This window comes from Cantharellus anzutake, assembly GCF_015039405.1.
Source record: "Cantharellus anzutake strain C23 chromosome Unknown EI90scaffold_82, whole genome shotgun sequence".
NCBI lineage: Eukaryota > Fungi > Basidiomycota > Agaricomycetes > Cantharellales > Hydnaceae > Cantharellus > Cantharellus anzutake.
Window position 1 is genome coordinate 209,791 of NW_024067032.1, and position 20,584 is coordinate 230,374.

Below are 20,584 nucleotides of genomic sequence, written 5' to 3' on the forward strand. Positions count from 1 at the left end.
GCATCCTTGGTTGCGGGGATTCGAACTCAACTGCTTGCCCACTGCCATGCGCCTTACGCCAAGGGAACTTGATAAGCTCATAATTTACCAAACCGGGTCTCTGGCCCAGCGTCGCCTTGCTCGTGGTCTTAAGTTGAATCTGGCTGAGGCCATTGCGGTGATTGCGTTCCAGTTGCAAGAACGCATTCGCGATGGGAAGCATAGCGTTGCTGAGCTAATGCAGCACGGAAAGGAGATTCTTTCCAGGAGACACGTTCTGCCCGGCATTAGTGTTTTATTACATGACGTGCAAGTTGAAGGGACTTTCGAGGACGGGTAAGTCCAGCCTTATCGATCGAGCCTTGTATGCGGTCCTCATCTCAAATGTTTGCTTGACTGGAGGGTATTCCTTGTGACCGTTCACGATCCGATCTGTACCGATGATTTGCCCCTCGACAATGCATTATATGGCTCATTTTTGCCTGTCCCATCCAACGCCCTATTCTCAATGGAAAAACCGGAACTACATTCGAGGAAAGCGGCCCCTGGGGCTGTCATTGTGGGAAAGGAGCCGATCGTGCTCAACAAAGGAAGGGAGAAAGTTGTGTTGAAAGTGACGAATACTGGGGACCGCCCTGTACAGGTGAGTTCATTTGATGCAGCATGGCACTGGGCATGTACATGGCTGAACTTGAGTATTACTTGGCGTTCAATTGGCACCGGTCGGTCGCTAGATCGGCTCGCATTATCACTTCATTGAAACGAACCGAGCTCTTCACTTCGATCGGGCACTTGCATATGGAAAACGCCTTAACATTCCCGCGGGAACGGCTGTGCGCTTTGAACCTGGAGATACAAGGACCGTTACCCTCACATCTATCTCCGGCCATAAACGTATTTCGGGAGGCAACAATCTCGCGACCGGTACGACTTTGGATCTCAGCCGAACAGACACCATTGTTCCAACGTTGATCCAAAGAGGCTTTGGTCATGTCCCTGAACCCACTGCTATTAAGATTCCAGCGTCTGAAAGTGAATCGGTTGGTGAATATGAGAACATTATAGGGCGAAAGGCGTATGCATCTATGTATGGACCTACCTTAGGGGACCGCATCAGGCTTGGTGACACTGCGTTGTGGATCGAAGTCGAGAAGGACTACACTGTTTATGGAGACGAATGTAAGTTTGGTGGAGGGAAGACTCTGCGCGAGGGAATGGGCCAAGCCACTGGACGTGGAAGTGAAGAGGCACTGGATCTGGTCATTACAAACGCATTGGTTATTGATGCGTCAGGGATCTTTAAGGTTTGTCACCCGCCATCCTTTTCCACCTCAGCATCAACTGAGGCACCGGTCTTTAGGCCGACATTGGCATTTCTCGGGGACACATTGTTGGTATAGGGAATGCTGGTAACCCTGACATCATGTCCTCTGTGACGGACGGCATGGTCGTGGGTTCTACGACCGAAGTTATCGCAGGCGAACATCTCATAGTTACAGCTGGGGGTGTTGACGCGCACGTTCATTACATCTCGCCAACGCAATGGCCCGAAAGTCTGGCTTCTGGTGTGACTACTATGATTGGAGGTGGAACGGGCCCGAGCGCCGGAACTAACGCCACGACTTGTACTCCCAGTCCGTGGTATTTGGAAACGATGCTGAAGAGCACAGATAGCATCCCAATGAACTTTGGCTTCACTGGAAAGGTTAATTAGCTTCAAAGTTTCAGGAAGGCTTGGCCGAATGCTCACTCACCCCACCAGGGGAATGATTCTGAACCGAAGCCTCTGGAGGAAATCATTAGGGCTGGGGCATGTGGGTTGAAGCTTCACGAAGTGCGTTTCATAACTTCTCAGCTTCACCAATTAAGGATTCTTGACCTTTCATATCAGGACTGGGGCTCGACACCTGCCGTTATTAGGAATGCATTGGACGTTGCGGACAAATACGACGTACAGGTCAACATTCACACTGACACCCTCAACGAAAGCGGGTTCGTCGAAAGTACGTACCACTCATTACATTATCTCTCACCTTAAGAATACATGTGCAGGCACCATCGAGGCGTTCGGTGGCAGGACAATTCACACTTATCACACGGAAGGAGCTGGTGGGTGGAGTCCAACACGCACTAACGACCTTTGGTTTCATTTATCTTTTTCCAAGGGGGTGGACATGCGCCGGATATCATCGTGGTTTGTGAACATGAGAATGTTCTACCGTCGTCAACAAACCCGACTCGGCCATACGCTCGCAACACGTTGGACGAGCACCTGGATGTAAGTATCCCTTCTGCAGGGTCAGAACATCAAATCAGACTCTCCTCCTCGGATAGATGTTAATGGTCTGTCATCACCTTGACCGTTCCATCCCCGAAGATCTGGCCTTTGCAGAATCCCGTATTCGAGCGGAGACAGTCGCAGCCGAAGATGTTCTCCACGACATTGGTGCAATTTCCATGATTTCGTCTGACTCTCAAGCAATGGGACGCGTGGGAGAAGTCATCAGTAGGACATGGAGAACAGCAAGTAAAATGAGAGAGATCAGCGGACCCCTGAAAGACCTAGGAGACGAAGAGGGGAAGGATAATGGTAGAGTGAAGCGATACGTTTCCAAGTATACGATTAACCCGTGAGCACCTCGAAACCCCTGACAACGCGTTCCAATCTGAGAAGCTGGTCCTAGCGCGATTACGCACGGAGTGAGTCACTTGGTAGGCGCAGTGGCTCCAGGTTTGCTTGCAGATCTCGTTCTCTGGCGTCCGGAAAACTTTGGCTCTAAGCCCGAAATGGTGCTGAAGTCCGGCGTTATCACCTGGGCTCAGGTGCATTCCTCCGTATTCTCTCGATAAATATTCCGTTATCTGATGTGTTGCGAGACAGATGGGAGACGCGAATGCCTCAATCCCGACGGTGCAACCCGTGCTTCCACGTCCCATGTGGGGTGCTAATTCTTCGGCTGCTGCTGCCAACTCCGTATCCTTCGTATCAAAGGTGTCCGTTGAATCAGGTAAATTCCCACAGCTTCTTGCTCCATAAACATTGCTGATCACCCGCATCTTAGGTACAATTAAGAAGTACCACCTCTCCAAGCGCATCGAAGCTGTACGCGAGTGCCGTAGCGTGAAGAAAGCCTCTATGAAATGGAACTCAGCAACGCCTAAGATGAAGGTTGATCCAGAAACATACGCTGTAACGGCGGATGGGGTATTGGCGGATGTAGCGCCAGCGACGACCCTCCCACTGACACGTCGCTACAACATCTTCTAGTCCAATATCGGACTGATCTCTGAAACTAGTTAGGCAGCAGAGCACTTTAGTCATCGGTGGTGCAACATTGTTATGAAAGCACAAAAAAACCATAGCTCGTGCTTATGTTGGAAGGAGTCCCAAACCGATTTACGCCTGAGCTTCTTAGCGGTGTTGTCCGAATGATATTGTATTGGTGTCACGTCTATGTCATGCACGAACCCTCTCGTTACATCGGTGGAGCACAAGTGGCACATGTAAGACTCAGTGGGACACATTGGGTCATCAAGTATGAGCTTATTGAGCCACTCGCTTGTGATCGCGCTGAGGTATATACCAGTAGCTTGCTCCCTCAGAGCTGGATCATATTTGGTTTCCCCTGGAAGAGACATCCGAGGGCTTCGATTCTGGTTCTGGTGACGGGGCTCCAAGAAAATCCTGTTCTGGGGTGTACGGCCCTTGGTCTGCTCCCTATATCGATTACTCAGGGTTTCTTGATTGACCCCACCAATCTAAGAGTACCCCTCAGTTTGCCCACGAGGTGCTGGCCCTAGTAGCCTGGAACCCCGATGTCTAAACTTCTTATACCGCGGGCATGCCCCTAGTGTATGTTCTCTTGTCTGAGTTTCTGTGCTGCAATGGCCCTTGCCCTTACGTGGGCGTTGAAACAGCGGTAGCATTGTCCATCGGTTTCCAACCATTTCTACCATTTTGCATCGTGGCTTGGTTGGCCCTTAGATGAGCACAGTCGATCTCTGGCAACGTCTGCTCATTCACTGCATCTGGGAACCGAGGCTCTTGATTGAGTGAGGACTTCTCAGGGTTCCTACTTGAGTCATAGCCACAGAACAGAATAGCATTTGGAGCATTCATTACATAAGGCGAATGCCAGTTCCAAGAAGGCCGTACATCAATGGATCGATATAAAATACCTAGTTCGTTGTTGAAGGCTAGGTCACAGAGTTACAAGAGTTGCCAGAAGTTGGAGAGTTAATACAAGAAATGATGATGCCCAAAGAGTGGGCAACCTCATGGCCAAACCAGAGAAAGGACCGGCACAATGAACGCTCCGAGAAAGACCATCAAATTTGGATAGTTAGGCGTAGGACTAGAATTACGTCGAACACTTAAGATGTTACCAGTGAAGTTGTAGCTGACTGTGATGTTCCCGGTAATGGGCGATTGGGGCGATACCACGGCACCTAATCCCGTCCCATCTTCGTGAAGCGTGAAGGCCAAGGAGTTACCCCCATCGCTACCAATAGGCGCTCTAGAAAGATAGTTTATCACGACGCCGTTAGGACAGAAGCTCTCCTGCTATATTACATATCAACTCACTGAGAAAAGTTTGCGCCATCCGAGTCGTAAATGGCAATACTCCCGGCGATGCCGGCAAGTTTATCAGATGCCGTCTGTGTCGTGTAACTGAACCCAACGAAAAAGAGGATGAATCAACATTGCAACCTGGATCAACAGTCTTTCCACCAAACTTACTTCCCAGCTTGCAGATCACCGAGTGGGAGTACAACATGCCCAGATGAATTATCTGAGGTTACGCCGAAAGGCGGAAGTAGCGTTCCTAACGACAACATAGTATCCCAAGTATTGCTTAGCTGAAATGACACGCCGGACAAAACCGTGCAACTCACCACTCGAGCCAGATCCACGAATTGAATCCCGTCTGGCAAATTGACTGCAATTAGCTTGGACAAGGAACTGAGCGCCGTCTGAAATATGATATTGGGAAATGAAAAGATTGAGATAGGCCCCCAGGAATGTATTCTGGAAAGCAGGTATGCATGCGATTTGTGGGCTGTTAGTTCCTTCCAGGGTGGACACAAATGGGTACTGTCATAAGAAGCATCCACATGTGAGGCTGTGCTGGATGTGACACATTTTCTGTCGCACCTCGGTACACGAGAGGCCCGTAGTCGTAGAATTGCACTTGCTAGTAACGCATCCGGCTTGGACGCGAATCGTTTTCTTTTGATTCTCGGTTCGTTTAGCATACGTTAGAACTTCCGAATTCCCTTTGTTGCGTTGTCTTAAACCTTTCGTGACCGCTTTCAGAATGGGATCATTGTACCAGGAGGAAGAGATCATTCACCGCTGCAGATATTTTTAGTAACCTTTGGAGAAAAGTGGCTATGTCAGGGCTAAACACAAAAACAATGACCTCAGAGGCAGTACTAACGGCATCATTTATTCCTGGAAGATCCGCGAAGTAGATTGTCGGCAGTGCCGGGGTCGTCGATGAAGTAGATGTCGCGGTAGTGGACCTGGTGGTGGGCGTAGGCGTAGGCGTAGGTGTCGGTGTCGGGGTCGGGGTTGAGGTAGGTGTAGGTGTCGGTGTAGGTGTCGGTGTAGGTGTAGGTGTCGGTGTCGGTGTTGGTGTCGGGGTAGGTGTCGGGGTAGGTGTCGGGGTAGGTGTAGGTGTTGGTGTAGGTGTCGGTGTCGGTGTTGGTGTCGGTGTAGGGGTAGGTGTCGGTGTCGGTGTCGGTGTCGGTGTCGGTGTCGGTTTCGGAGTTGGTGTCGGTGTCGGTGTCGGAGTTGGTGTCGGTGTAGGCGTAGGCGTAGGCGTCGGTGTCGGTGTCGGTGTAGGTGTAGGTGTAGGTGTCGGCGTAGGTGTCGGCGTGGGCGTGGGCGTGGGAGTAGGCGTTGGTGTGGGCGTAGGCGTAGGCGTAGGCGTGGGAGAGTTTATGTAACAACTGCTGTCCGGTCCGCACAAATACCCTGGATTGCAGCCTATAATAGACACAGTCATGATCAGGAACACGATAAGTTCTGTGTTATTACATACAACTGACACCGGGTTGGCAACATGTTTTTCCCTGTTGGCAGTAATGACCGGTACCACAGGGGGTCCCACCGTTCGGAATGCAACTGGATAACGGGATTACCATATATGAGATAGTGAATCAGGATTCACATAATCGACAGACCCATTGTCAAAACACTATTCCGAGCAGCATAAGAGGAACGATACGGAGACGAAGGTCCGCTTCCATAGGGAGCACTCACATAGTACCCTGGATTGCAATATCCAGTCCCACAAGGTATTCCTGTGGGTGTGGGCGTGGGCGTGGGCGTGGTAGACGTAGGCGTGTTTATGTAACAACTGTTGTCCGATCCGCATAAATACCCTGGATCACAGCCTATAATTGACACAGTCATGATCGGGAACACTATAAGTTTTGTGTTATTACATACAACTAACACCGGGCTGGCAACATGTTTTCCCCTGTTCACAGTAATGGCCAATACCACAGGGGGTCCCACCGTTCGGAATGCAACTGGAGCACGGGTTTACCATACCAGGCCTCGATAAACCGTTCATGTGCTTGCAACCTTAAACTTGCCTTGCCGAGTAACACTAGGGTGAAGAATCACCCCGTTGAGCATATTACCCAGCTTGAGTGAAAGGAGAAACTGACGTAATAGCCCTGCTGGCAGCACCCGCTGCCATCCGTGCACTGAGGAAGTGGGTAAGAACACTCCTAAAGTGTTTCAAGGAGTTAACCATACGCATACACCCCCATCCGTACAACAAAAACTGGGGGCACAGAAGACTTAAGGGCAAAAGGAGCTAAGTGCCAGCTGCTTCGAGAAACGAGTAGGACTTACAATTTCCTGGGTCACATGAGCCCGCCGCTGCTACAAGCGCTTGGAAGTTGGTTCTGTTGCGGAACGAAGGTGGCGCAGCGAGGAGTACAGGGGGTGAGCCAGGCGCTGGGTTTGTATCCCGACGGTTGGAAATAGCTAAAGCCGGAGCGCAAGGGCTGGCGACACTTGGTGCGATGAACAAGGCGACGATGAAGGCAGGAGCAATCTGTTCAAAGCTTGCCAACATCTGTTTCATCAGGCGAACTTCTGCGACAACAAAAGAGGGGCTTCTCACTACGAACTTGAAGGACCCCGACTCACCTAAATAAGCCGTGCGTTATCTTTGCCTGAGGCACGGGGATATCCAAGTCTATCCATTAGGTGGTCCTGGAGAGACATTCCCTTATTGGAATAGTACCGCTGTTGAATGTTCAGCGCACTTGCGAAGCCGAATTTGCAAACCCCACAGATAAGCTAAGCCAGTTGTGGTTGAACACCATGACTGAACTCGATTGAAATCGCAATCTCTCATGACCATTCGATTCTTGGCAGCTATTTTTGTGCCTAGTCACCTGCGCTTGTATGTTTGTCGTCGTGGCGGTGCGACTGACAGGGCAGCTAAAAAGAGGGATCACAGCAGTCTTGCATCAACGTCAGATGGTGGGTATGTAGTTTGGATTCCGGTCGTTCCCATCGCTTCTCTTCTATTTATAAGTTGACGTCAAATTGTACCTTTATCCTTCATCTACTAAGTAAAGTACTTGCTTGTCAGTCTGTTCACTGTTCAGTGCCGTACCACATGTGCTCCGGCTAACACCGATCGCTCTCAATTCAGTCTTTTTGGTCGTAGAGGAGACACCGTACGAATGTTCCTCATCTGGCCATCGTATGCAGATGACCAGCCTCTCTTTAACGGGAAGTGGCTGTCGGTGCAAACACACGCTTTGTCTTCATTGCGGCATCACGGGTACTACTTATCACGACCCCCGCACAATTCCAGATTCCAGAATGCTCAACGCTAGGGTGCCTCTCCCCTCTCCATCCTCTCCATTTACCTCATGTCGCCAATCGTCCGAACTCGTCCGGACCAGCTGGTGGCTCACCGCAAGACCCCCTAGGACACTCCCCGTTGGCCGTCAAAAAACAACCCATTGGTGGCAGCACCGTCAAGTTGAGATCGGTTCCCCCGCCCATTACCCCTCCAGCCGATGCGTCGTAGGCGGCTGAATCCGCTACCAACATGAATGCGCAATCTATATTCTCCCCCCAAGCTATCGAACCTGCATCAGGCGTTCGTCAGCGGCCCCGCTACAAGTCTCGGAGGCCAGCCTGACCTGCATGGGAAGGCTTCATAAGTGAAAGTCCTGCTATTGTTTCTGGAGGCCGCATGCTTTGTCATTGTCGCATTCAAGCAACAATGGAATTTCTGTCGGTCAGGAAGCATCCTTCTTCACCATTGTGTTTCTCCGCAAATTGGATATTTAAGAAGACAAACTCTACATATATCCCTCAGACTGAAGGCATGGTGGTGATTCCATGTTAGGGTACTATCTCCATCGTGGTTTTTTGGTACGGGGCACGGGAGGTCACTCAGTGCCCGCGACATGGTCGCGACGTGTCTTGTCCAACTTTGGGGAAAGTACAATATATTTTTATTCAGAGGATGACGTTTCCACCCTAGATCCACCCCCTGGGAGGGACACCCGCCTTGCCCTGGCCCAGGGACTGCCTGTGTTGGTTCACAACTAAGTCAACTTGGCTCTGGTGTCCAAGGCTCTAAGAGCATATAGAGTGTCCACGTCCTACTCTTTTCCCATCCCCTGTCCCGTCCTGCTCGCCATTGTTTTGGGATGTACGGCCCTTGGTCTGCTCCTTACATCGATTTCTTGATAAGCTCCACCAATCTAAGGATGCACCTCAGTTTGCCCTTGGGAATGCCGAACATACTACTAGTAGCTTGGGATCCTCGACGCACAGGCAACCTCCTCTTAAACCGTGGGCATGCTGCTAGTGTGAGTCCTATTGTCTGAGTTTCTTCCCCGCAGGCATGACCTTGTCTTTGCGCGGACGCTGAAACGACGGTAGTATTGCCTATCTATCTTCATTTCAGCTACAACTTTACTGGTAACCCTAATTCTAGCCCTACGCCTAACCATCCAACTTTGATGGTCCTTTTTGGAGCGTCCATCGTGCCGGTCCTTTCTCTGGTTTGGCTATGAAATTGCCCACTTTTTGGGCATTATCATTTCTTGTATTAACTCTCCAACTTCTGGCACCTCCTGTAACTCTGTGACCTAGCTTCAAAAACCAACTAGGTATGTTTATATTTGATCCTTTGCATCGATTCTCATGTACGTCTTTCTTGGGACCGGCATTCACGTTAATGAATAAATGCTAATCTGTTCTGTGGCTATGACAGTTCAAGAGTCGGGGCCCGGTCCTAAAATATCCTCCGAGCAGAAGTCCTATAGTTCTATGTTGGTGACAAGATCTTTTCCTCGCCCTGTTTCGTCACCCTTGTGACTTGCGAATGAGTAGCTGTCGCCCGTGGTACCGCCACCTCTGGACTTCTGATAATTGATTCATGGCAGCATTGAGTGGTACCTGGAGGGTCAACTAGTTTCGGACTAATATCCCGAGCGCTTACAATATACTTCAGCCATGTTATCACAAGGGTGAGAAGATGCGTGATTCGGTATGCCTGCACCCATTGCGCCTAGCGTAGCGTTGAGAGCTTATAAGCTGAGTCGGTGACCAATGACTCTAATTCCCAGAGGAAATGAGAGGAAGTTTCCGAAGATAGTGCTCATCTAAGGACCGACCAGATCACGATACAAATCGTCGTCATATAAAGCAGACCTACAGAAGCGTGACTGATACGTTCCCGCTAATGTGCGATTGCGACGAGACCACATCTTCGTGAAGGTGAAGGCCAAGGAGTTACCATACCAATCGACACGTTCTTGCGTGGATGCAAAAGGGCACTATCGCAAGTAAATAAGATGAATTGTATTGTCGTACCTCATTGCACTTGCTAACATGAATGCATCCAGCTTGATCGCGAATCATTTTCTTTTGACTGAGCTCCCTTTACCTCTCTCTTTCTCAAACTTCCAAAAGCGGTAAACTTGCATACATTCCCCCCTCATAGAACGAGTTTTCAGCTGCTCCCGGAATCTCAGGTTCATCCGGTCCAATCGCTCAGCCGCTACCCCTGTCGCATGCCCTCGCCCGGTCATCACCTTAACCTCAACCAAGCCCGCTCCCTCGAACGCAGGGGCAAACTCATCAGAAAATTCCTTCATTCGCACAAACTCCAACAGAAGGGCGAACAATTGAGAAGGCTCATGTGCAACATAACGAGGCAAGGCGACTTGAACATTTGACTTAGGAGGGAAAAGGCGAATGTTCATGGAGAGACCACTGGCATATATCGCACACTCGTTGGAGGGGACATCGCATAGAAGCGGCGTAGTCTTTTTCAGGTGGCATCTCGGATCGGTGTTGAAAGACTGTACGTACTGTGTATATTTTGAGATGCATTGTATCCCCTGAGGGGACAACATGCTGTGTTCCTGCCCAACCAATATCGCCCATCAAAGTGATGATTTGCACAACATGTGCCATCTAGATTCTAGAACGAATGCATTGCTCAAATAAGATCGGGGGTTGCGTCGGAGTTTACGTAAAAGGAATGGCAATTCATTACCACAAATATTGTTTGACAGCTCAAGGATCTACATCCAACGCCCCCCCTTCTTCCCTTCCAAACCCTCCTCGTTGTTGACTGCTGGAACTTCTCTAGAAAACGCTCCAGTGGACGGGGTGATTATCGCAGAGCAACGTTGTTTTTCTGTGAGCACATCTGCTCTGACTCCCCAACCGCGTCCGTTGGAATCTGATTGAACACGCACACCCCTGTTGACTAGCTGGACGGCATCATACTCAACTCAAACATCAACTACACCAAAACCAATCCAACTGTGAGAGTTCATCCTACAACCACAGTTTGTCGATTTTGGGGAACTGATGATAATTTCAATCGTGCACGATCAGTAGAATGCTGCCTTCAGGACAAGGCACTGCACGAGCGCCACGGTAATTGAACACTCTTTTCCTTCTCCAACTTCTTAACCTTCAGTTTTACAGTCAAGATGGACATATGGAGGCCAATGTGCCTCCACCGGGTTTTTTCTACCCGGCATGGCTCGCTCAGTGTAGCGGCCATGAACATGTCCTAGAGCCCGATTGGGCTCTCCAAACCGTGGTACAAGCGCCTATTGAGGTGCTGTTCCCAAATATGCCCAACGAAGTGGTCAACGAATACCGTGTCAGTAATGCAAACCTCTTCTGCCTTTTTTCGTACGTTTCTTACTGACAAACATATACTGCACTAGTGGCAATACTTCCACGCACGGGTGTGCTTGATCTGCCAACGGATCAGGAGGCGGATCAGGCGTGAAGAAAGGCGCAGAAGGTTAGTCTCTTCTGCCAGCAAAAAGTCTTAGATCGGGATGTCCAGGCTCACTGTTTCACCAGGCAAAGCTGATCATACGATCGACTCGCCTTCGTAAGTGGTAGAACTGTCCAAGCTAGCTGATTGACTGATGGTATGACGCTGCAATGCTGTTTTTGCAGGAGCAAACCAAAACACGTAGAGGTCCCGATATCTAAAGTCGGTGCCTCGTTTGGGAACGGCTTCCTCCCGCTCGGGACCGCACTGTAACGCCATGCCCCAGTGTGGACGCGATCTAGGTTGGATTTTCAGGAGATTGCCGGCGATTCTGACTATTTTCTTCCGGAGGATCTTTTCGTTTCAGTTCAAACCCTGTCACCCGCCCTTTTCTACAACGTTGTACCTCAATAGAATCCCTTTTCGTCTGTCTATGTCATTGGCTCTCCATGGCGTAAAGTCTCTGAACATCCTCAACGTCATCTTTAACTTATGTGAAAGAGGGTTTTTTGATGGGACAGGGCTCGAGCTGTCCTGACATGCGCCGGGGCGTGATCGACGATTCTACATTACTTGGAAGCCTCTTTCAATGCTCAAACACGATCCTTTATCTTCACTATGAACTTGCCGGTGTTACTATGCGTCGTATTTCATTCCACCTCTCCACCAGCACATCAGCACACGGTGACATTGGAGCCAAAAATCCACACTATCAGAATTTCCAGGACATTTTCTATTGCTTCACAACTCCATGCTCGCGCCGAATTCTGGCTGACAAGTTTCGCGAGGGCCCGTGGCCGAGTAAAATTCAGTAAATATTTAGGCTTCGTTCGGTATGAAGAAACAGGCCTGTTTCTTCCAGTTTTTCAATTCAATATTCTCTCTCATTTCTTCTACCTAAAGAAACACGCAATTTTTGTATTAAGAAACAGGAAGAAACAGACCAAAGAAACCTGTTTCTCCATACCGAACGAAGCCTTAAGCCACCCCACTTGATTTGTATCGATCGAAATCAGTGCAGCGTATAGCAGGTTTCCACTGCACGAACAAAAGTTGGAAAACCTTGTAAAGCAGCGCGAAAGAACCGCACGGAAAGGCCCTGGCCACCCGTGTGCATGCAGTGGTTCTCACTTCTCAATCGTACGCACGTACGACCACACTCACCCCTCACGCACCTCCTGTGGGTCAAATGATGGCGTTACCACTTATGCGACATAACAGAGACTGTTCAATGACCCACGAGGACACGTTGGCAAAGGACCAAGTCCTTCGCCCTCGCAGTCTTCACCCTAAAGGATGCTTCATGGTTACTATACTGTTGATGATTGGCTCGATCGCCATCCACCTACCGTGCGGTTTCCAGGGAAATTTGTTACCTGTTATATACCGACAGCAGAGTCGACAGGAAAAGGAACGCGCTGCCCATTCAAGGAGAGTGAAAGAGCACGCCGGATCAAAAGCCTGAGGTCAGTGACCTCGATAAAGTTGAGTCGCAGACCCGTACGGCTAACTAGCAGAAGGTGCGAGTTTCCTTTGTATTAATGAGGGATGGGCCTCTGAGTGGCACGCTCGCTCTGCTTTGTGTGTAGCTTTGCTCATCATTCAACGTACCATGATATCGTACCATTCATTCTCGAACTTTTCTCCCAGTTGCTTGGGATTCCGGTGTGCAGCGCAGCGAGCACTCTAGCTAGATAGACCCACAAAATTCATGGATTTGTCCATCAGGCTTGAGAGAGCTGAAAACGAGGAGTTCCACAGGTATGGGAAATCGCACAGGCCACACGTGAAGAGAATTACTCATGAAACATCGGTGAGTAATATGATGACTCCTCTTTTTCGTGCAGGATGTCAGCATGAAAGGGAAGGACTAGGAGCTTATTCAACATTTCCAAGTTAGTTGGAAATTGCTCGCGCGCGCTTCCTTGTATGTGTGTGGGTGTGAAATGGCGATCCTTTCCGGTTTCCCTCCATGAGCTGTGAAATTGAATCGATCATAAATTGTCATGCCAAATTAGCGGTACAAGAACAAACCCAAGAATCCGCGCGGGAACACAGGAACTCATCTCTGTTTCCAAATCGGACTCAAGTACTGCGGTATTTAAGCATAGGGTTAGTTAAACAATCCGTATTTGCACAGAAGTCTGTGATAAGCACTGTTAAAGGGGAATCATGAATCCCGTGAGCTGATGCAGTGAGATGGCTGCAAATTTCGAGGTAGCGCTTTAGAGTGCGAGCGGTGGTTCAGAAGGAAGCGCGCGGCTTTGGTTGCTATCGCCTTGTTGAATATCCTCCCCGGAAAACACACGGAGCGGGGTATGTGTGTGGAGGCTTGGTGGAGGCTTAGTCTATTCTAATAGAGGCTGGTAACCTGCCTAAGGCTTAGTAGGCTATTGCGATGCTTTGGCGGCCAAATATTCAAATTGCGGAGTTATCCGAATTCGCCACAGAATGTCCTCCGATTTCGGAAGGAACATGTGTGGACTAGTGTAATCTCCGCCTGCGGAAGTGTCCGGAAATTACTCCCGGAAACAGCCCGTATCCAACAGCCGGGTCTTGTCAATTATTAAACCTAGCGATGGCGGAAGTTCACTCATCCGCCACGCTGTTGGACTATGTAGTAGGAATGAACACTCTGATCGGCAACAACCTGAGTTGTTATGACATACATATCTGCTTGGACCCGGGTATCTCCGGCAGAAAGGCCGCAAGGATGACACGTTCACCCGCTTTGGGCCATTCCGTCGTTCGCTTGTAGGTTACGCTGGCACTGGGCCTTGGCGCTGAAGCGCCTCCACGATTGCGAGTAGGCGCGATAAGGGATCATTAATTTTGCTTTGTCACTTTCAATTTGCCTTAAACGCAACTTAGGCGCGGTAGGTCGGCACACCATGCCGATGTTGTGATTCTGTCATTGGTTGTTAGTCATAGCCAACCATCAGACTTCGCGCAACGACAGCGACAGCTGTACCCCCCCGTTGCAGATCTGATTAATTCATGTGGCTTTGGGTGGCGACACATAAAATCATGACTGTTGATATATTGTTTGTTATTGCTTTGCAAGGGGATTTGAGGCTGTGCACAAACGCCAAGACATTATGTTCCACTCCAAAAGGAAGCCGGGAAACGCGGGCCCACACCGCTTTTACCCTCATAAAACCCCCCCTACTTTTCATTTATCATGTCCTGTAAGACGCTGCGCACCCTCACACATACTATACCCAGATGGGGACTTACGATCTCCTCAATGCCACAGCACAACCGGAGACATTGCCCCTTCTCGAGAATCACCGTCCCCGAGCCTCCAACTTCAGGTCTCGCCTCTTGGCCCGTATCAAGGCTGAAGGCGAGCCATCATGGACCCAATCCATAAATTTTTATCTTTTTAGTGGTTGGATGGTACGCAAGCCACTTTTTTTTCTGGCCAACCGACAATGATGTCTCACGATGTGGTTGTTGGTTGAATTGCTCACTTCAGAACATCCTACTAGTGTTCGTCCCCTTGGGCGCCATCTGTCACTACTTGGACTGGGATGCTGGGCTACGGTTTGGTTTCTCATTCATCGCCATAATGCCTCTAGGTACGTCGGAAGAACTTTTGCGTACCGTTTCGTAACCTCTGACGTGGCCCCTTCCCCCTCATAATCTCAGCCAAACTTTTGGGTGATGCTACAGGTGAGCTTCTCTCGCATGCATAGCGCACCATTCCTGCTCAGTGACGATCGCCCATTCTGCCAGAACAACTCTCAATCAAACTGGGTGAGTCGAAGCTTATCAATTGAGTGATTTCCCAAAGTTCTGACACCCTTGCCCCAAAGGTCCCACTTTGGGGGGTTTGCTGAACGCAAGTTTTGGGAATGCCGTAAGCACTTGGACTCGGTATCACACGAATCACGGCGAACGATCGCCTCCCTTGGCAGGTTGAAATCATTGTAGGGATTACCGCTCTGCTGCAAGGTCGGGCTGGACACTTGTATTCGCTCTCTTGTTGCTGACCATCCCCACCCCAGATGAGCTCAGGATCGTCCAGACCTCGGTGGGTTCACTTGCAACCATGTGCTCAGAAAGCGCCTACTCATTTGACGTTTCGGATATCTTTGTGGCATGCAGATGTTAGGCAGCATTCTCAGTAATTTGCTCCTTGTCTTGGGGATGTCTTTCCTCGCGGCGGGCCTCAAGCAAGACCAGAGTTATTTCCGGAAGACTGCAGCACAAACGTCGGCTTCATTGATGTCCCTCGCATGCATCAGTGGGTGTCTGCTGCTGTGACACGCAGGAGCGGGAAAACACGTGCTGAACGTGGTCTTATTTTGAACAGCTCTGATCATTCCGGCTGCCTATCATGCGGTTAAAAGTGCTGAAGGATTAGAATCAATCGACTTCATCCTCAAAGATGGATCTCCTAGACCGGGCGATCCAGGTTACTCGGGTCTGCTGGTGATCTCCCGCGGAACGTCCTTGCTGCTTTTGGGCGTCTACGTTGCGTACTTGATCTTCCAGTTAAAGACTCATGCTAGCCTGTTCCTGCCCGAGCCCGAGAGCGAGAGGGGGCAGCCTGAGGTGGAAGAGGAACACGAAGTTGCACAAATGAATATGGTGTCTGCCGGCGTTTCGTGAGTCATTTCGCAGCACCAATCCGTGCCAATATTTTGAATACGTTCTTCCTCTCCCCATCATAGACTTCTTGTCGTCACGATCGTTACCTCTTTCTGCGCTGATTGGCGTGAGCACATCCTTTTCGATTCTTGCACGGTAATAGCTTCATGATTATTTCTTTATACAGTTGTTGCTTCTATTGAAGAGACTGCTAACAAATACTCGATCCCCAAACCTTTCATTGGTCTTATCCTTATCCCGTTAGTGGTGTGTAGCAATGATCCACCATCATCGTGGACTACGTTATTTAAATTGGCAACCTACAGGCAAATGCGGCGGAGCATGTCACAAGTGTCTGGATGGCCATGAAGGGGAAAATGGAGCTGACGATAGGTATTAGCGTTGGCAGCTCAATCGTACGTTCTCCAGCCAAGATGTTAGCAGCTTTTGACGCTCAACTGCTGGGCCCCAACATTCATTATAGCAAATCGCTACTTTTGTCGTCCCTCTACTCGTCATAATTGGATGGATGTAAGTTTCCGGTTTAACGCTGAAATGCATCCTCCCAGGTCTCATGCGACTTTTCTCAGAATCCACCGCGACTTGACGCTTTTCTTCGCACATTTCGAAGTGAGGATCTGAACTATCGTGTGGGGCGTGAAATTGATGCGACTCGTTCCCCAGACTGTATCGCTCTTTGTCAGCGTCTTCCTGGTCAACCTTCTTATTCAGTTAGTGGCCCCAGATTCAATACACCCGTCCAAATAACTTACATATCTTGTCTAGGGATGGGAAGTCGAATTATATGGAGGGTTTAATGTACGTTCATTCGTTTGCTTGATCCTGCATTGACTAACCGAACACAGGCTGGTCACCCTCTACATTGTTATTGCACTCGCATGTGAGTCGTTCCACTCCTCTCCCATGACGGGATGTCAAACATCCACTGACTCAGTTTCCGTTCTTTAATGTCTTGGTTGACATCCCGCGTCGCATTGCACGCCACGACACCACGGACATCTTCTACCACTGACATCGGACTTTAATTGGACACTTAAAAAACTCGTATATTCTCATCTAACGCTTTACTAATACATGTTACTTTTGGCACCGAATAGTTTGGGTTTCTTAAAAGTAAAATAAAATGCCCCTTGCTTCACTGAAAGGGGGCTTCTGGTTCTTTGTGCCGCTCTACTACTGGTTTCCTTGGAGTCTGGCTGATTTTCTGAACGGAGTCACATTTGGAGGTATTTGTGGGCCGTGGCCTTTGGGCACTTATGATGCGTCCTGTCTTGTTTTCGTCTTTATCTTGATTACTGCCTTCCACGCTCTTTCGCCTCGTAAATTTGGAGGGTTCAAGGCGAAATGCTGCAAAGTATACTCAGTCGTCTAGTTCTTATTTTCTTCTTCGACCCAGCGCTCATTTCTACCGCCTCGTTCCTGTGCTGATAACTTGCTTCTGCTGTGCTTGTCGTTACTTCATTCCACTATTGTGGTTTACAGTAATGGTATGTACCGCGTATACCAATCAAAGGAGGATATAAAATCAAACAGAAAAGTTTCCCGTCCTCAAGTCAGCATGCCCTGCTGTAATTCTTCGAATCGTTCCCGAGCAAGGCGAATGTTGAGCCGCAACGTTGCTGTTTCTAATCATAGCTTGTCAGATGAGGGTAGTGGAGGCATCGCTGCGATGACTCACGGACGTCAGTGTCAGCAACCACTGCCATTACATAAGTGTTGCTGGTCATCAGCTCGAGTACGGCTGTGAAGTTGCTGAATCGGATTTCAAGCGAGTGGAATTGTTCCTGGAGTCGACTGATACATGGTCAGATGAGTCTTGGGTGAGCAACGTGTAAGAACCACGGACGGACCTGCAAGAGTGTTTGAAGGTTTTAATGAGTTCGCTCATCTTCTCGAATCGGCCTGGGTTCAGTTCTTCCTCTTCGGCCCCTGGGGCCGGATCGGGTGGGAAGAAATCGTCAAGGTTGCCTGTATACTTTCCACTGCGGGCGATGATGAGGAAGGTGTTTCGTTCGAAGAGAACGACTTCTGTGGCGGAGCATATCGAGCAGAACGTCGTCAGATGCTCGGATAGTTGCGGTGCGTTTGGTATGAGAGTGTGAACTATCCGAGACCATGCCTGCATTCGAGTTTGAGTGATCGTGGATACTTTGGAATCAGTGATCCTTTAAGGGTATCGATGCGATGAACAAACCTTGTATAAAGATTCGTCCCAGATACTCGTTGCGAACATCCTGATCAAAGTGTTCCCACTGTATTTGTCCAATTCCCGTTTCTTCGCACCGAATGCACGATCCTTCTCTTTCTTCCCCCCATAAACAAGGTCCATCTTGTGAATAAGCACGAATATCCCAGCTTCAGGACTGTTCTTTTTGCACGCCTCCAGACATTCGATGTAATACAAGACGTCCCGCTCAAAGTCCTTAGTTTCAATGTCGAAAACGTATATGAGCACGCCGACATCCCGAAATACGGTGTTCCGTTGGGAAGCGAGAAACGAGTCCATAAAGGCCTCTTGACCTCCACAGTCCCAAAGATTCAGAGTGAGGGAACCGAAGAATCTAACATGATTCATTTCGACGTCGATGGTAGGTCCAAAACGAGAGGTTGCCGAAGCAAGGTTGTTTGAGCTGAGAGAGGGCGCAAGTGTGCGATAAGTAATCGAGAGCAGCTGGTCAACATTTCCTCCATGCTTACAATATGATGGAACGCATGGAAGTCTTGCCACTCCCTGTCTTGTTAGCGACGTCATCAGCTCAGGAGAAGATCGGGCTCCTGAAATATTTGCTCGAACCTGAGCGTCCCATAAGTAGAACCTTAAGCACTTGGTCAGAGTGTTTTTTGTGCAAGGGACGGTGTATATTCAAACCTTCTTTTTAAGCATCGACATCTTGGCGCCTGTTGTTATAGGCAGATGACTAGGTAATGACTAGGCTGCTCGTGAGAAGCGCCAAGGAGGATCATCGGAACAAATACGCGAAAATAAAGAATCAAACAACGAAATTATAAGTCCATTCGTCATACTTCAGCGAAGCATCATTGATAATCGGAGGTTTCACCACTCAGAATGATGCTCTCACCTGGCTCTCAGGGCTCCATGTTGTCCAAGCACCGACATCAACGCAAGTTTTAATCCATATTAGGGCTGGCAAAGTCCTTTAGACTATATTCCCGCGCGGGGGACGTGCGCAGGCCGGGTCGGGTGATCAGTGATACCCCGACAGGAACGAGTGGTTGGACAGAGCTGCTCAACGAAGTAGAAGCAGCACTTATGTCCCGGAAAAATCATTGAACCGCGGGCACGCAAACTCCCCACATGAAAATTAACGTCCTATTGACGCGGGGTATGGGGTTTATCGGGCATCAGATTCGCACGGAGTTTGCACTGAGCATCGATCTAAATCTTGTCTCATCCACGTGTCCCACACCCCCTGCTGTCCTGCGCCCGTTCCTCGTTTAACGGGTGCCACCTTGCGGTTATCCCCGATGCCAATCCTTTATGTACTTCACTGACAAAGCGACAGATATGACTTGGAACGATGCCGTCAGTTTGAGCTCATCGATCGCTCTACGATGAATGAAAACGAATCCTGTGGCCTTTACAACATTCTGCTAACAGATCAATTCCCTTGCGCTGAACACCTGTTTTTCCCAGTTCGCCGGATTTCACAACCATATACATTGAAGAGTCCCATCTTCATCGAAATAAAGCCTCTCCAGAATCTCGACGACAATGAGATAGATTTTTGAGCCTCATTGAATTGAGCATTATTCCCATTATTCCCAAACTATGTGGCATCGGTGCAATGGGTAGGAGTATCCCAGGAACTTGCGTCATACCAATGTACAATCCTGGCACTGAGCTGCTACAGTCAGTTTTGGAGTCCGGGCCCGCTGAATTCGGTGGCTTGGACAGTGGTTCCTCTGGCACGACTGGTAAATCTCGTTCTAGGAAGAGTCAACCAGGACCTTGCCCGACCAGGTTAGCAACGAGCGGGGAAGCCCATCGAACTGATTACACTTAGAACTTGCGCTTCACTGGTGCAGCTAGAGCCCCGCCGAAGAGATTGTATCCCCAAGCGTTCAGAAAGACTCCGGAACATCTATGTCACTGACATAGAGCGTGCGCGTACGAAACCTTCACGAGTCAGCCAGACTTCCCACCGCATCTATGGGAAGACATCCTTCCGAGCCGATTTGTCGACTTCGGTGACCTTGTTGACGATATGCCATGGCAAAACACCGCCATCGAACTCAGAGATGAGATCAAGGGCACTAGTGGGCGCTTAACCAGTCAAACGGCACGGGAGAGGAAATGGTTCTTGCGCGTGGAGGAAATATCATCGTACGGTCCACTGGGTATCCCCCATTGGTGGGAAGAGCCCCAAAACTGTTTCTACCATATTCTAGATCGATTCATGACACCGCCATCGCGATCAGGCATGCAGAAAACATCTCTAGAGCAATACCGGCCTTATATCGATAAGCTCGCCCCAATCTTCCTTGGTATTTACCTCCTCCATTAATTGGAGGGGCGGTCCAGCGGAACTGGTCAAGGAGGCAACGCCAAAGGAAGTAGGTCAGGAAAAAGTCGTGCAAACCCAACGAGGGAAAAGAAGGCGGAAGCGCTCAGACCATTTTGGAGACTTCTCGATCTGCAACGGATTCAATAGGACCAGTGGATG

At 49.4% G+C, this 20,584-nt stretch overlaps 9 protein-coding genes across 9 annotated transcripts; 4 read left to right on the forward strand and 5 right to left on the reverse strand.

Annotated features, from left to right (window-relative positions):
• Nucleotides 1-46: 46 nt before the first annotated feature.
• EI90DRAFT_3131945 (uncharacterized protein) lies at nt 47-3,247 on the forward strand (the record flags this gene model as incomplete). Its single annotated transcript, XM_039064439.1, has 12 exons — nt 47-315; nt 382-622; nt 714-1,283; nt 1,340-1,684; nt 1,742-1,813; nt 1,871-1,982; nt 2,032-2,088; nt 2,145-2,257; nt 2,314-2,609; nt 2,664-2,802; nt 2,861-2,987; nt 3,042-3,247. The coding sequence occupies 12 exons, from the start codon at nt 47-49 to the stop codon at nt 3,245-3,247; spliced, it is 2,547 nt and encodes an 848-aa protein (XP_038910376.1).
• Nucleotides 3,248-4,095: 848 nt separating this feature from the next.
• Nucleotides 4,096-6,258, reverse strand: EI90DRAFT_2603999 (uncharacterized protein). The gene is made up of 9 exons (XM_039053308.1): nt 6,248-6,258; nt 6,034-6,182; nt 5,421-5,971; nt 5,334-5,355; nt 5,135-5,277; nt 4,876-5,074; nt 4,721-4,805; nt 4,565-4,651; nt 4,096-4,496 (listed from the first exon to the last, which is right to left on the reverse strand). Exons 2-9 carry the CDS (start codon nt 6,047-6,049, stop codon nt 4,256-4,258), a joined length of 1,344 nt encoding a protein of 447 aa, XP_038910377.1. The 5' UTR covers nt 6,050-6,182; nt 6,248-6,258; the 3' UTR covers nt 4,096-4,255.
• Nucleotides 6,259-6,436: 178 nt separating this feature from the next.
• Nucleotides 6,437-7,046, reverse strand: EI90DRAFT_3080676 (uncharacterized protein; the record flags this gene model as incomplete). The annotated part of the gene is given in 5 exon segments (XM_039061901.1): nt 6,437-6,519; nt 6,586-6,599; nt 6,661-6,795; nt 6,815-6,821; nt 6,858-7,046. Coding segments are annotated over 3 exon segments (258 nt in total), but the record flags the coding sequence as incomplete, so codon positions are not given.
• Nucleotides 7,047-9,294: 2,248 nt separating this feature from the next.
• On the reverse strand, nt 9,295-10,242 carry EI90DRAFT_3020500 (uncharacterized protein; the record flags this gene model as incomplete). The annotated part of the gene is made up of 4 exons (XM_039057510.1): nt 9,295-9,399; nt 9,477-9,545; nt 9,652-9,791; nt 9,924-10,242. The coding sequence occupies 4 exons, from the start codon at nt 10,240-10,242 to the stop codon at nt 9,295-9,297; spliced, it is 633 nt and encodes a 210-aa protein (XP_038910379.1).
• Nucleotides 10,243-11,620: 1,378 nt separating this feature from the next.
• On the forward strand, nt 11,621-13,035 carry EI90DRAFT_2604475 (uncharacterized protein). The gene is made up of 4 exons (XM_039053310.1): nt 11,621-12,083; nt 12,304-12,430; nt 12,504-12,802; nt 12,872-13,035. Exons 1-3 carry the CDS (start codon nt 11,795-11,797, stop codon nt 12,745-12,747), a joined length of 660 nt encoding a protein of 219 aa, XP_038910380.1. The 5' UTR covers nt 11,621-11,794; the 3' UTR covers nt 12,748-12,802; nt 12,872-13,035.
• A 1,223-nt stretch (nt 13,036-14,258) lies between these two features.
• On the reverse strand, nt 14,259-14,601 carry EI90DRAFT_3080695 (uncharacterized protein; the record flags this gene model as incomplete). The annotated part of the gene is made up of 2 exons (XM_039061902.1): nt 14,539-14,601; nt 14,259-14,470 (listed from the first exon to the last, which is right to left on the reverse strand). A coding segment is annotated over exon 2 (181 nt), but the record flags the coding sequence as incomplete, so codon positions are not given.
• Nucleotides 14,404-17,134, forward strand: EI90DRAFT_3080697 (Sodium/calcium exchanger protein-domain-containing protein). The gene is made up of 19 exons (XM_039061903.1): nt 14,404-14,470; nt 14,539-14,681; nt 14,761-14,863; nt 14,934-14,957; nt 15,021-15,041; nt 15,101-15,144; nt 15,203-15,239; nt 15,293-15,318; nt 15,393-15,531; nt 15,601-15,895; nt 15,962-16,005; nt 16,066-16,145; nt 16,205-16,294; nt 16,363-16,409; nt 16,469-16,508; nt 16,563-16,609; nt 16,665-16,697; nt 16,745-16,779; nt 16,834-17,134. Exons 1-19 carry the CDS (start codon nt 14,464-14,466, stop codon nt 16,845-16,847), a joined length of 1,269 nt encoding a protein of 422 aa, XP_038910382.1. The 5' UTR covers nt 14,404-14,463; the 3' UTR covers nt 16,848-17,134.
• EI90DRAFT_3080699 (uncharacterized protein) lies at nt 16,997-17,444 on the forward strand. Its single transcript, XM_039061904.1, has one exon. The coding sequence runs from the start codon at nt 17,023-17,025 to the stop codon at nt 17,269-17,271; it is 249 nt and encodes an 82-aa protein (XP_038910383.1). The 5' UTR covers nt 16,997-17,022; the 3' UTR covers nt 17,272-17,444.
• Nucleotides 17,445-17,447: 3 nt separating this feature from the next.
• EI90DRAFT_3147147 (rraga protein) lies at nt 17,448-18,613 on the reverse strand (the record flags this gene model as incomplete). Its single annotated transcript, XM_039065503.1, has 5 exons — nt 17,448-17,524; nt 17,578-17,693; nt 17,750-18,018; nt 18,094-18,529; nt 18,597-18,613. The coding sequence occupies 5 exons, from the start codon at nt 18,611-18,613 to the stop codon at nt 17,448-17,450; spliced, it is 915 nt and encodes a 304-aa protein (XP_038910384.1).
• Between the last annotated feature and the right edge of the window lie 1,971 nt (nt 18,614-20,584).

Excerpts from the sequence above, each read along its gene's own strand:
- EI90DRAFT_2603999 (XM_039053308.1), bottom strand. Across the intron at positions 4,806-4,875 it reads TCGTGGATCTGGCTCGAGTG|GAACGCTACTTCCGCCTTTC; the intron begins GTGAGTTGCACG and ends TGTTGTCGTTAG. Across the intron at positions 4,652-4,720 it reads GGTGATCTGCAAGCTGGGAA|TTACACGACACAGACGGCAT; the intron begins GTAAGTTTGGTG and ends CGTTGGGTTCAG.
- EI90DRAFT_2604475 (XM_039053310.1), top strand. The coding sequence starts at position 11,795 with ATGGGACAGGGCTCGAGCTGTCCTGACATGCGCCGGGGCGTGATCGAC. Across the intron at positions 12,084-12,303 it reads TCGCGAGGGCCCGTGGCCGA|CGTATAGCAGGTTTCCACTG; the intron begins GTAAAATTCAGT and ends AAATCAGTGCAG. Across the intron at positions 12,431-12,503 it reads CACTTCTCAATCGTACGCAC|AGACTGTTCAATGACCCACG; the intron begins GTACGACCACAC and ends GCGACATAACAG.
- EI90DRAFT_3080697 (XM_039061903.1), top strand. Across the intron at positions 15,532-15,600 it reads GATGTCCCTCGCATGCATCA|CTCTGATCATTCCGGCTGCC; the intron begins GTGGGTGTCTGC and ends TATTTTGAACAG. Across the intron at positions 16,610-16,664 it reads CTGGTCAACCTTCTTATTCA|GGATGGGAAGTCGAATTATA; the intron begins GTTAGTGGCCCC and ends TATCTTGTCTAG.
- EI90DRAFT_3080699 (XM_039061904.1), top strand. The coding sequence starts at position 17,023 with ATGCCCCTTGCTTCACTGAAAGGGGGCTTCTGGTTCTTTGTGCCGCTC.